The sequence below is a fragment of the Myripristis murdjan genome, chromosome 1 (assembly GCF_902150065.1).
Source record: "Myripristis murdjan chromosome 1, fMyrMur1.1, whole genome shotgun sequence".
Lineage (NCBI taxonomy): Eukaryota > Metazoa > Chordata > Actinopteri > Holocentriformes > Holocentridae > Myripristis > Myripristis murdjan.
The window spans coordinates 4,563,951-4,578,782 of NC_043980.1; the positions used below are offsets into that span (position 1 = coordinate 4,563,951).

At 45.9% G+C, this 14,832-nt stretch overlaps 1 protein-coding gene across 1 annotated transcript; it reads left to right on the forward strand.

Annotated features, from left to right (window-relative positions):
• Nucleotides 1-8,527: 8,527 nt before the first annotated feature.
• Nucleotides 8,528-9,382, forward strand: LOC115357785 (G-protein coupled receptor 183-like). The gene has a single exon (XM_030049468.1). The coding sequence runs from the start codon at nt 8,528-8,530 to the stop codon at nt 9,380-9,382; it is 855 nt and encodes a 284-aa protein (XP_029905328.1).
• The last annotated feature ends 5,450 nt before the right edge of the window (nt 9,383-14,832 follow it).

Consider the following 14,832-nt stretch of genomic DNA (forward strand, 5'->3'; position numbering starts at 1 on the left):
CCACCAAACAGGGGCAAGTGATTTTTATGGGGTGGCACAAAACACTAAATCTTTAAATGGCATTTGGTTAAGTTGACATGTTTGCTAATGACATTAGACCTGTCTGAACTGAGGCAGAGACAAAGACCAACCAACACATCTACAGAGGAAGAGGCTGAACATTACAGTACATCCATTTTCAGCTGCTAACATGTATAATTTTACATGCCAAAGATGCAAATTAAGGATAAATTCACTGGTGTTTTGAACTCAAAGGAAACTTCTTCTTCCTCAACTTTTTGGGTGGGAAAGGAATTTCTAACAGCCTTAAAGTGCGTATAGATTTTTGTATTTGGTCAATTTATTCTTTGTATGAGGATGTTTTTACAGCTTAGATGCATAAAACACATACACAATCACAACATGTGTTACAGCCCGGCTCGGGGACTGCAACTAAGAACGGGAGGGGAGACGAGGTTCGAACGGAAAAACAACATGTTTATTGCTACATCCAAAATAAAGGCAAAGGATCAGTATCAGCAATCAGTAATGAAGGTGTGTATGGATGCATATGTATGAGTGAGTGTGCATAACAAAAGGTAAAAGAAGGAGAGCACAGCCGCGCCGTGGTGTCCTCCTCAGACGGTGTGGATGGAGTGAGAGAGAGTGACTGCCAGTGGGGGAAATAGATGCGCACTTCACCGGATCCAGGTGCAGCGCATCACCTAATGACGGTCCCAACTTTGCCTGAAAGAAACCTGAAAAAAAGAGCAGACCAACCAGCAACCAACACACCCAGCGTAGAGGGAGGGGCCATCACAACATGTCACATGCAAAATGACAAGGTGCAACAATAAAATTCAAAATCACACATGTGCAAAACAGAAGAAGAAGCAAAGGAAAAGCAATGGAAACAATGTATCATAAAACATTACAAAGCTTTCTTTATTATTAGGTAAAGGAACAGAGGCTTTCATGAAACAAGACTGAAATCAAAGCTGCCTCATTCACCTGGATATCCACCTCAAACTGCTCTTCATGCAGACTTTGTGCTTTAGAAAACATCCAAACTTCAAAAACTTCTGTCCAAATCTGATCTGAGCCTGAGATCTAATAACTTGTGGTTGCAAAAGGCTAAATAAAGCTTAGCTGCTAATTTCTGAGAATTTTCACCAGCAATAACCAGCCAATAACCTGATAGGCAATGACCTAAAAATTTAGCTGGACCTACAAGCAGAGCAGGTTACAGATGAGTGACACGTGAAAGGGCAAACCAGCAGAAAGTGTCTTAGTCAGGTGTTGAACAGCTTCAATGCTCCTTGGCAGATATTGTCCAAGTCTCTGGAAGTCTCCTGGAGGGACGGAGCTCCACTCCAAGTAAAGGTCAGCCCAGCTGGAGATTTTGGACTCTCCCCCGCCATCATCAAAACACCAAATGAGGAGAAATCGTGTAGAAGAATGGAGCTCCGTCCCTCCAGGAGACGTCCAGAGATTTGAAGAATCTATGAAGCTGTTCATCACCTGACAAAGACTCTTCATGTTGGCTTTTCCTGTCGTTTTCCACCCGCCTGCAAGTGGAGTTCAAGTATGAGTGTTAACATTGAATGCAGGGCAGCTTCCCCGTCCTGTGGAGGTACAGGAATGGGTGGACGAACCCAGTAATAATAGCAAAACATGTACAAGTGCCAAAGGAAGCAAAAAACTCCTTCTGAGATATGTAATCATGAAGTGTAAATGTTATGATAAAAGGAAGGTAGGTCAGGACTGTGGACACGGTGATAATCAGAAGGACCTTAAAGGACTTCATCTTGACCTTATCGCTCCCCTCCTTGTCCCTCCCCCCTGTCCCCGGCCCGAGCTTCCTCAGAGCCCTGAGAACTGACAGGCAGCAGAACAGCTTCACTGAAAACAGCAGCAGGTAAGCACCGATGTAACAACGCTGGGCCAGAATCGGGTTGTTGAGCATTAACACTTGCATAATACAGGCTCCGAGCACCAGCAGCCAGACGGCGGCACAGCAGACCACCCTGTACTTCAGGGTCTTGAGCTGGAGGAAGAGCACAGGGTGGACAACAGCAGCATAGCGTTCCACACAGATACAAGTCTGGAAGAGGGGCCGGCCCATGAAGAGAAAAACACTGAAGACCAGAGTTGCCACAGTGACACTGACCAGCTTGTAAAACAGGGAGATGAAGGCACAGATACTGGACATTCCATAAAGCAGCTCGGACACGGTGAGGTTGAGAGAGAAGAACTCCAAGGCGTTCACTCGTCCTGCTCTGGTCACCATCAGCCAAAGGATGAAGCCGTTGGAGGGGAAACCCAGGAGGAGGTTGACTGTATTTACAGCAATATAAAGTGAGTAAAACCAAGACGGGAGAGCATAATAAATGGATATCTGGAGAAAGGAGATCTGGTTGCTGCTGTTGACTCTGTTTTCTCCAAGGCTGTCCATCTTGACTCTGCAGCTCCTAGGGGAAAATAAAGAAAGGTGAATTACATCTCCCTCCTAATTTGTAGAATCAAGTCACAACTAGAAACACCAGACAAATCAGAGTGCCAGCTCATCTGTTGCTTGAACAAGAGAGGCAAACAGTTTTTAGTGGAGTAATCATTCCAGTCAAGTGATGGAAGGATGGCTTCTGACCTGGTCTGGTGGACTCCTCTGTCTCTCCACAGCAGGTTTGCAACAGCTTGGTCTGTATTTAAAATTATTATCTAGCTTTACCTGACAGCACCTCCCCCTCTCTCTGCTGTCTCCACACCTGTTCAGTGGATCATATGAATCATATTCATTTTCATGTCATTTAATTTTCAGTGTTATTTCTGCTCCATCCTGACCAGAGGACATGCAAATACAATCGCAAATACAACCACAAGCAGGCAGGACCACTCCTGCCTGCTTTCAGGGGTAAACGTTTTAAGTATAAAGTTTAACTAAACATACCATTTTTGTTTTTCTTGAAAGATTCATAAAAGACTTCGTGATAGATTTCATGAAACAGTTATTCAACTTATTCAGAGATCTATGATGAATATAATATCTAACATCCAATATTTTTCTGTGGAGTCAAAGTGTGGGACTTTAAGGAGGCTGAAGAAAATAATTACCAAATCAGAACAATGAATTGCCTCTTTGCTCTAATCCTTGCTACTGATGCATATGAGCCTCATATACGTGAGCCTATATGAGACTGCTCTAGTGCTAGATTTTGCAAAATTGTTATTCAGCTTAATAAAAGCTCTATTATTTACATATAACAGTTTTCTGTGGAGTAACAGTATGGGAATGCAAGGAGGCAAAAGTGAATTATTGGCAAAACAGAATAATGAATTTATTCTTCCTCACAGGTCAGTTTGCCCTCACCCTTGCTATTAAAGGATGGTTGGACAGTGATATCAGTTTGTAGGCGCCCCAGATAGTGGGATGGCAAAGCTTTTTAAGCATGATCTTGCTCTCCATTCACCAAAAAATGGTCTAATGAACTATTGTCTAAACCAGTATGTTCCCAGTACGTATCCCTCTAGCAACGACACCGGCAGATTTCAAGCAATGTGAGAAGGAATTACCTTGTGGACCAAGCAAATCTCTGCTACTGTCACCAAGTGCAGAGACAGAGGTATCCTTGAAGGTTGGTGAGAAAAACTCACTGCCATTATGTCTTCTTGACATTGTAGAGACAAACTCAAAGAAGAAAACACTTTTTGGAAAACTTTTAAAAAGCAAAAGACTTCCAGCACCGCTCCTTCACATTTCTGTCTTGACCATCCCAACTGATCCCCTCAAGTCATCTTCAAGGTTGCCCCAGTTGTACTGTATAACAACAACAAAACACTTAATACCTGTGCCATTTTGGACAATGGCTCTGAATGATCAATCATTCTGCCTGCAGCTGCCAAATGGCTTAACCTTAAGGGCAAGCCAGAGGTACGCAAACCATCCGACAAGATGTTCAGCAAGTGAAAGGAGACATGGTCATTTTCAAAATTTCATCAGAGGGAGACCTTTTAGCAAAGTATCAGGTAAAGGACACATTCACACCTGATCAACTGAGCCTGATGGAGCTTTACTGTCCAGCAGCTGCACTACAGCTGCAATACCCCCACCTCAAGGGTTTACCTTTGCCTCAGATAAATAAAGTTCAGCCACTTGTTCTCAAATATTTTGGGGCATTTCTGCTTTATTTGTCAGTCACAGTAGAGAGAGACATGAAAGGCACGGAAGAGAGATACAGCAAATGGCTTGAGGTTGGATTTGAACCCAGGACACTATGGTCTGGACTCAGCCTTAACAAGTGGTACACGCTCTTGCACACTGGGCGACCAGGAGCCCCAGAGCCACTTGCTCTTACTGGATCTGATCACCTTCATCTCACCATTCCCACTGCACCTGTGCACACTGGCCCTCCTGGTGCCCCTTCTAGAGTTTCTACAGCCCTTAGATGTGCTATACAAGAGCACTTCTCCACAGATGGGTAACAAATTTACTTTACTGATACTCCTTTCTCAACACCTACAAATGATGAGGAATGTAGCTAAGTTGTGGCAGTTGGATTCCTTCCCCCATCGAAATGAAAAGTGAGCCAATCCAAACTTGAGCAGTATGCCCTTCACCTCTTGGACTCCCTGACTGACAGAATCACTGTTGATGGACAGGTGCAACAGGTGTGGGCAAAACCTCTGCTCTCCCCCTTCTCTTGAGCACTGAACGGCATCTAAAGAGAGGTCCACATTTGGCAGAGGTCCATTCAGTGGAATTTTGTAAACTTGTTGATGTTGGATATGTCACCCAGCTAGAGCCAGGCTCTGATGGCAACTCAGCTGGGTTCTGGTTTCTTACCATCATGTGGTCACACAGCAGAGAGGAAATCACCTCCTTGTATTCAACTGTTCTTTCAAATACTGGGGTCAGAGCTTGAACGATAACCGGTCACCTGGTACCATTCTCAGTCTGTCATTAGTGGCCGATCAAAGTTGACAGTGATATCAAGGCCGTGTTCCATCAGGTGTGCTTACTTCCTGAGGACAACCACTCCTTTGATTCATCTGCAGAGACCAGGAAGAAATGAGTAGCTATGAGTGGCAAGTTTTACCTTTTGGTATAACGTGTAACCATTTAAGCCTTGCAGTGCCATGCCAAGGACCAGCTTATAGAGGATGATGACTGTAAGTCCATTCAGCAGTCCTTTTATGTGGAAACTGCATGCTCAGTCTGCAGTGGAACTGCCACACAGATCTTTTGGGGTACGTGTCAAACCATTGATGAAGAACCTCTTCTCATACAGCTCCCAGTCTGAGGGAGAGCTACAGAGTTCTGGCAAGTCAGTATGATCCCCTTGGCTACATTCTTCCTTTTACCACCAGGGTGAAAATACTGTGGAGGACTCAAAGAGGCTGGGATGACCCCATTGAACCTGCTCATCTTGCAGAGCACTGGATATCCTGGGAGGCTGATCTCAACCTGCTCTCGGAGGTGGCACTTCCTAGATGTTATGATCTATCCTCTCTTCATTAGCAAGTGCATGGATGCCTCCAAGAGAGCTTATGGCTCAGTGACTTGCCTTCACTCTGAAGACCAGCATGGTCAGGTGTCCATTGCTTTCATCATGGCCAGGTCCAGGGTGACACCTAAAAAAATCTCTATGCCACAGCTTGAACTGTGTGCTGCACATCGCTGTGCGCTGCTGGCTACAGTGGTCAGACAAGAAATTAGCCTGCCAATAACAAGACCACCTTTTGGAGTGACTCCACCACAGTGCTGCAGTGGCTCCACTCTAATTCTTGCCGCTATAAAGTCTTCGTTAGCACATGAATCATCAAAACACAGGAATTGACAACTACAGAGGATTTGAGATATGTGTAGAGTAACCCCGCTGATGACTTCACCAGAGGCAAAAAAAAACTCTCCAAACTGAGCCAGCCACAGGGGCCCTCCATCCTTCTTCTTGCCAGTTCTCAGTGGTCTTGCCTTCTGGCTACACTCTGTGAGGAGGACCCTGGCAAAGCTGGAAAGCCGACCAGATTCCTCAACATCTCTGTGAGCACGTTTGCATGCACACCTTATTACTGTATCAACCGGAATATTCGCAATATTCGGGTTGCGCACGTGTCATGTAAACGTGCACCGAACCCGATTAAGGTCATATTCCAGTTGGAGAGAATTCCGAATCAGACCCCTGGCATGTGCCTGTTCCAACCGGAATATGGTGGCATGTAATCACCTTAGTCGGAAAATGCCCCGAACCGGAATATTCAGTCACGACTGCGCATGCTCAACCTACAAGGAATTCTGTGGCGTCTTTGTTGCTATGGTTACCTGCAAGTGGGGAAAACGGCATGGCGAACAGTAGCAAGAGCCAGGTGACTGCAGTCTGCCTTCAACTAATGAAAGACTTAAATATCATGGAGGATATCGATGGGAGAAAACATAGAACTAGTGACAGAAGAAAAAGAAGAAGAAGACGAGGAAGAAGACTTCTTCGTCTGTATTTCCGGCAGACCAGACGCCTATACGCGTGCTGCTGCCCCCCGCGGCTGAGTGTCGCATTACGTAAGAGAGTGGAATACACCGAAACACGGGGGCATGCCAAGTAACATGTAAACAGAATATTCCAGTTGCCGCAGCGCAGTTACCTTAACCGGAATATTGGCCCGAACCGGAATATGGTGTGCATGTAAACGTACTCTGTGTGTGCTTCCCCAGGCACCTTGGATGTCTCCCAGTGCAGCACTTGAAAGGATGTAGTCACCACAGCTATCCCTCCACCAGCCCCAATCCTGCCTCTTAATCGCAGCTTGAAGCTTCGATCCTTCTCTTGAAAAAGGCCCAAACAGACAGCTCTCCAGCTGAACTGCTGGTACTCCAATCAGAAAAGCCTCTTCCTTCCAGCAGTAAATTGTCATCCCTTGCACCGCAGCTGGATCGGGTTTTTGGCATTATCAGAGTTGGTGGGAGGTTCAGTAGAAGGATTTTGACCAGGAGTATGATGAGAACTTCCTCTACCCAGGACCTGAACAACCCCTAAAATATAAGCCCCTTGGATATGTCTCCTCAGATGTGGCTGATTTTGATCCTGTTACCCCAAATCTGCTTTTGATAGGGTGGCAGGATGCTTCCCTTCTACCGGCTGTGTATACAAACAGCCAGCTGATTGGGAAATGGTGCTGGTGTCACAGCAAAAACTGTCTTACCACTTCTGGGCAAGCTTTGTCAGACATCACCTCCCAAACCTGCAACCAAGACCAAGATGGAGCACCGACAAGGACAAACTAAAACAGGGAAAAATCCTGATGATTGTCCATCCCCAACTTCCTCACTCACTATGGCCTGTTGGCTCCCGGAGATAAAGGAGGGCGACTGATGGGGATTCTGTATTTCAAAACCTCCATTTTGAGGGGGACTGTCAAGAAGTCCCTATCTAGGAGTCGCATGACCACACCTGAGGCTGGGAGGATAACACAAACTCACCTGCTTTGCAGGAAACCGCCCACCTCAGATGCAACCACTTTGCCTAGATGACAGATTATATAAATACTGCCTTCCTCCCACTGGTCTTTCTTTTTGACCTGAGCCATGTTGTGTGCTCAGTGACTCTCTTTATTTTATGTGGGGTTAGTATTTTCGATTAAATTTGAACTGATGTTAATAATTTTACTTTCTAATTGCAGAACATTAAATACACACAAAGATTCATGTGGAAACAAAAGCCAAGTAGAAATAAGAAAAACAATGAAACAGCTCTGCATGTTTTGAACTTTGGATTCCTGCCTCTGTCTCTCTCAACACACACTCACCCTAACCCACTTACCTTTAGATGTGAAACTAACAGCCTCCTTTAATTCCTAGACTTTTACCCCACAGATCAAAACTGGATGTTAGATATATAAATCATACAGCTCTGAATAAGTTGAATAATGGTTTTATGTTTAATCTATGACAAAGTCTTTTATGAATCTATTAAGAAAAACAAAAATGGTATGTTTAGTAAAACTTTATACTTTTACCCCTTCCACTCCTGCTTGCTTTACTCAAATTAATAAAAAAGTTTTCTTGTGCTGATTTGTTTGGGTTGTATTTGCATGTCCTCTGGTCAGGATGGAGCAGAAATAACAATGAAAGATAAATGACATGAAAATGAACATGATTCATATGAACCACTGAACAGGTGTGGAGACAGCAGAGAGAAGGGGAGGTGCTGTCAGGTAAAGCTAGATAATAATTTTAAATACAGACCAAGCCGTTGCAAACCTGCACTGGAGAGACAGAGGAGTCCACCAAACCAGGTCAGAAGCCGTCCTTCCATCACTTGACTGGAATGATGACTCCACTAAAAACTGTTTGAAAAATATCTTGCTCATATGTTTTCAATATAGATAGATTGATATAAGTGTATCTTTGGACTGGGGTAAAGCTGCCTCTCTTGTTCAAGCAGCAGATGAGCTGGCACTCTGATTTGTCTTGTGTTTCTTGTTGTCACTTGATTCTACAAATTAGGAGGGAGATATAATTCACCTTTCTTTATTTTCCCCTAGGAGCTGCAGAGTCAAGATGGACAGCCTTGAAGAAAACAGAGTCAACAGCAGCAACCAGACCTCCTACATCAATTACTTTATGACTCTCCCGTCTTGGTTTTACTCACTTTTTATTGCTGTAAATACAGTCAACCTCCTCCTGGGTTTCCCCTCCAACGGCTTCATCCTTTGGCTGATGGTGACCAGAGCAGGACGAGTGAACGCCTTGGAGTTCTTCTCTCTCAACCTCACCGTGTCCGAGCTGCTTTTTGGTTTGTCCAGTATCTGCGCCTTCATCTCCCTGTTTCACAAGTCATTCAGTGTCTTTGTGGCCACTGTGTTCTTCAGCATTTTTCTCTTCATGGGCCGGCCCCTCTTCCAGACTTGTATCTGTGTGGAACGCTACATCGCCGTGGTCCACCCTGTGCTCTTCCTCCAGTTCAAGACCCTGAAGTACAGGGTGGTCTGCTGTGCAGCCGTCTGGCTGCTGGTGCTCGGAGCCTGTATTATGCAAGTGTTAATGCTCAACAACCCGATTCTGGCCCAGCGTTGTTACATCGGTGCTTACCTGCTGCTGTTTTCAGTGAAGCTGTTCTGCTGCCTGTCAGTTCTCAGGGCTTTGAGGAAGCCCGGGCCGGGGACAGGGGGGAGGGACAAGGAGGGGAGCGATAAGGTCAAGATGAAGTCCTTTAAGGTCCTTCTGATTATCACCGTGTCCACAGTCCTGACCTACCTTCCTTTTATCATAGCATTTACACTTCATGGTTACATATCTCAAGAGCAGTACTCTATTTCCTTTGACATTTGTGCAGGTTTTGCTATGATGACTGGGTTTGTCCACCCATTCCTGTACCTCCACAGGGCGGGGAAGCTGCCCTGCATTCAATGTTGACACTCATACCTGAACTCCACTTGCAGGCGGGTGGGAAATGAGTGGAAAAGCCAACATGAAGCGTCTTTTTCAGGTGTTGAACAGCTTCATAGATTGTCCACGTCTCTGGAAGTCTCCTGGAGGGACGGAGCTCCATTCTTCTAAAAGGTTTCTCCTCATTTGGTGTTTTGATGATGGCGGTGGAGAGTCCAAAATCTCCAGCTGGGTTGACCTTTACTTGGAGTGGAGCTCCGTCCCTCCAGGAGACTTCCAGAGACTTGGACAATCTTTGCCAAGGATTACTGAAGCTGTTCAACACCTGATTAAGACACTTTCTGCTGATTTGCCCTCTCATGTGTCACTCATCTGTAACCTGCTCTGCTTGTAGGTCCAGCTAAATTATTAGGTCATTGCCTATAAATTTATTGGCAGGTTATTACTGGTGAAAATTCTTAGAAATTAGCAGCTAAGCTTTATTTAGCCTTTTGTAACCACAAGTTATTAGATCTCAGGCTCAGATCAGGTTTGGACAGAAGTTTTTGAAGTTTGGATGTTTTCTAAAGCACAAAGTCTGCATGAAGAGCAGTTTGAGGTGGATATCCAGATGAATGAGGCAGCTTTTATTTCAGTCTTGTCTCATGAAAGCCTCTGTTCCTTTACCTAATAATAAAGAAAGCTTTGTAATGTTTTTTGATTTATTGTTTCCATTGCTTTTCCTTTGCTTCTTCTTATATTTTGCCCATTTGTGATTTTGAATTTTATTGTTGCACCTTGTCATTTTACATGTGACATGTTGTGATGGCCCCTCCCTCTACACTGGGTGTGTTGGTTGCTGGTTCGTCTGCTCTGTTTTTCAGGTGTCTTTCAGGCAGAGGTGGGACCGTCATTAGGTGATGCGCTGCACCTGGGCCCAGTGAAGCACGCACCTATTTCCCCCGCTGGCAGTCACTGTCTCTCACTCCAACCACACCGTCTGAGAAGGACGCCATGGCGCGGCTGTGCTCTCCTTCTTTTTCATTTTGTTATGCACACTCACTCATACATATGCATCCATACACGCCCTCATTACTGATTGCTGATACTGATCCTTTGCCTTTATTTTGGATGTGGTAATAAACATGTTTTTTCGTTTGAACCTCGTCTCCCCTCCCGTTCTTAGTTGCAGTCCCCGAGCCGGGCTGTAACACATGTTGTGATTGTGTGTGTTCTCATACAAAGAATAAACTGACCAAATACAAAAATCTATACGCACTTTAAGGCTGTTAGAAATTCCTTTCCCATCCAAGAAATTGAGGAAGAAGAAGTTTCCTTTAAGTTCAAAACTCCAGTGAATTTATCCTTAATTTATATCTGTGGCATGTAAAATTATACATGTTAGCAGCTGAAAATGGATGTACTGTAATGTTCAGCCTCTTCCTCTGTAGATGTGTTGGTGGTTCTTCGTCTATGACTCAGTTCAGACAGGTCTAATGTCATTAGCAAACATGTCAACTTAACTAAATGCCATTTAAAGATGAAGGGCCCTATCTTGTGCCACCCGCTACCCGCTGCCACTACCCGCTACCCGCAAATTACGGATTTAGGAACTTCCGCTATCCCTAAACAGTATCTTGTGCCCAAGCTACACACTGTCCGTTATGCCGACTCCGTCATTTGCGCCTGGAGGTGTGTCCGTGGGCGTGTTTCATGCGCTATCCCTAAAATTGCTATCTTGCGCACACACTTTAGGGAAAGCAGATAGCGGGTGGTCCTGACCTCCCGCGGCTTCAATGCGCGCCCCGACGGAGCCTCGCCACGCACACGGTCGGACTGATACCGGGACGCCGCTGGAATGGAATGAGTATATTACTCATATAGACTGTTTAGAGGAAAGACTGTTTTAATTGGACACTTACACCAGCACGTTTTATTGTTTTATCATAAGCCAGCAGCTGTGCTATATTTTTATTTTTAATATTTTATATGCCCAATCTACCTTGTCAATAAATTAGTTTACACATAGTTCCACCTCTGCCTTGTGACACGTCCACTTGGACACATGTGGCTCCACCTCCCGAATTAACTCACCTATAATATAGGCTAATATATAATATACAGTACAGGCCAAAAGTTTGGACACACCTTCTCATTCAATGCGTTTTCTTTATTTTCATGACTATTTACATTGTAGATTCTCACTGAAGGAATCAAAACTATGAATGAACACATGTGGAGTTATGTACTTAACAAAAAAAGGTGAAATAACTGAAAACATGTTTTATATTCTAGTTTCTTCAAAATAGCCACCCTTTGCTCTGATTACTGCTTTGCACACATTTGGCATTCTCTCGATGAGCCTCAAGAGGTAGTCACCTGAAATGGTTTTCCAACAGTCTTGAAGGAGTTCCCAGAGGTGTTTAGCACTTGTTGGCCCCTTTGCCTTCACTCTGCGGTCCAGCTCACCCCAAACCATCTGGATTGGGTTCAGGTCGGGTGACTGTGGAGGCCAGGTCATCTGCCGCAGCACTCCATCACTCTCCTTCTTGGTCAAATAGCCCTTACACAGCCTGGAGGTGTGTTTGGGGTCATTGTCCTGCTGAAAAATAAATGATCGTCCAACTAAACGCAAACCGGATGGGATGGCATGTCGCTGCAGGATGCTGTGGTAGCCATGCTGGTTCAGTGTGCCTTCAATTTTGAATAAATCCCCAACAGTGTCACCAGCAAAACACCCCCACACCATCACACCTCCTCCTCCATGCTTCACAGTGGGAACCAGGCATGTGGAATCCATCCGTTCACCTTTTCTGCGTCTCACAAAGACACGGCGGTTGGAACCAAAGATGTCAAATTTGGACTCATCAGACCAAAGCACAGATTTCCACTGGTCTAATGTCCATTCCTTGTGTTTCTTGGCCCAAACAAATCTCTTCTGCTTGTTGCCTCTCCTTAGCTATACCTCCGGGTATAAATAAAGTTATCTTACCTTACCTTACCTTAGCAGTGGTTTCCTAGCAGCTATTTGACCATGAAGGCCTGATTCGCGCAGTCTCCTCTTAACAGTTGTTCTAGAGATGGGTCTGCTGCTAGAACTCTGTGTGGCATTTATCTGGTCTCTGATCTGAGCTGCTGTTAACTTGCCATTTCTGAGGCTGGTGACTCGGATGAACTTGTCCTCAGAAGCAGAGGTGACTCTTGGGGCTCTAGTTTCCCGGCGCAGCGCGGGGTGGCGCAGTGAGGCGAACCCCGCGCAGAGCTAGTTTCGACCGGCGAAACGGCAGAGGCGGACAGTGTCCAAGTTTCGCAGGCGGAGGTTCGCCGAGATGGGAGTGCCGGCGCAGCGGGGGGAGGTGCCGACAGATTCGGCTTGGCGCAGTGACAGTTTCGTGCCAAAAGGCTTCGCCGAGGTGCGCCAAAGGCTCGCCATCTGAAACCACGTCTACTTTCAGCGCAAGGCGGAGCGGAGCTGGCGCAGTGGAAGTTTGGCTGCCTGGCGCACATCACCAAAACCTCACAATCAGCACAAACGGTGCCAATCTCCTTTGATCTGACATCAGCTGTGACGGGACAGTTGATATGGAGATATATGTATGTGCTGATTGTGATCGTAGCATTGAATAGTGTTTTTTTTGGTATTTATTGCATCGTTCATGTGCCTGACATTCCGGAAGCCCGCCTGTGAGGTTTTGGTGACGTGTCCGCACTGCTCGCCGGTCTCCGCTCCGCGCCTGTCTCCTGAGCTCCGCTCCGCCCGCGGCAATAGACCTCCATGTCAGCTGTGTAAACTTTCATTACGCCTTCACGCAGCGCATTTTAAAGGCAAGGACAGGGGCTCATTTGATTGGTTACATGTGAATCGGCTGTGTCAAACCCACTCCATGCCTTCTCTCCTCCCTTGCGCCGGTAGGAGGGACGGCGGAGTACTTGCGCCACCGAGAACGGCGTGCCAAACTTGGAAAATCCGCCTGGCCACACCCAGTTGGCGAAGCGCATCTGCGCTACGCCCCTGCCTCGCCTGGTCTGCGAAACTAGAGCCCTATGTCTTCCTTTCCTGGGTCGGTCCTCATGTGTGCCAGTTTCGTTGTAGCGCTTGATGGTTTTTGCGACTCCACTTGGGGACACATTTAAAGTTTCTGCAATTTTCCGGACTGACTAACCTTCATTTCTTAAAGTAATGATGGCCACTCGTTTTTCTTTAGTTAGCTTATTGGTTCTTGCCATAATATGAATTTTAACAGTTGTCCAATAGGGCTGTCGGCTGTGTAGTAACCTGACTTCTGCACAACACAACTGATGGTCCCAACCCCATTGATAAAGCAAGAAATTCCTCTAATTAAACCTGATAAGGCACACCTGTGAAGTGAAAACCATTTCAGATGACTACCTCTTGAAGCTCATCGAGAGAATGCCAAGAGTGTGCAAAGCAGTAATCAGAGCAAAGGGTGGCTATTTTGAAGAAACTAGAATATAAAACATGTTTTCAGTTATTTCACCTTTTTTTGTTAAGTACATAACTCCACATGTGTTCATTCATAGTTTTGATGCCTTCGGTGAGAATCTACAATGTAAATAGTCATGAAAATAAAGAAAATGCATTGAATGAGAAGGTGTGTCCAAACTTTTGGCCTGTACTGTATATAAAGCCAACTTGCTTTAGCCTCAGTAGAAGCCCTGAGAAAATCTACCTCCCTCTCTCCATCGCGGGTTTAGGATTTAGGATTTAGGATAGCGCAGCGTGCCCTTAAAGGCAATGGCACCTGGCACACTGATTGGTTTAACTGGCGTAACGCCCAAAACACGCCTATGCATAATATAGCGGGTAGCGCAGGTGTTTTGCGGATAGCGGGAGGTGCACAAGATAGCAACTTTTACGGGGGAACGCCTCTTGCGCAACCCTAAATCCGCAAATAACGAGTTTAGGGAGTCTGGCACAAGATAGGGCCCGTAGTGTTTTGTGCCACCCCATAAATATGGTTGCCATGGCGGTGCGCATAGACGCAGCGGCTACAGCTCTCCACTCTCGGTGCTGTATTATATGTTTTTATATGTGTGAACGGTTGTGTTTTTAGCTTAAAACACCACCTTATGTTGGGAAATGTACGCGTACAGTCGTAAGCACCTTTTGAGCTTGGGATTGTGCTGCGAGGTACCATTTTCGCCGGACTTTCATTGCTACCAGGACATTCCGGAGGACGCCATTAGAACACCGGGGTCTCCGTGGATAGTTCTTCCCAGTGACAAGTCCAGGAGGAAACGTAAACAAGCAAAGGAAACAACAGTTATCAGGACCTTTTGAGCTTGGGATTGCGCTGCGGGATGCCAATTTCACCGGACTTGCGTCGCTGCCAGGACATTCCAGAGGACGCCGAGGCTGCAGGGCCGGCGCGTTGACACGGCTGAAAGGACAGCCCTTTGGGCCGACGCCTCCCAGCATTTTCCAGCGCCAGGTCCATGGCGAACACGGGATGACGAACTGTGCTTGCACATCCAAC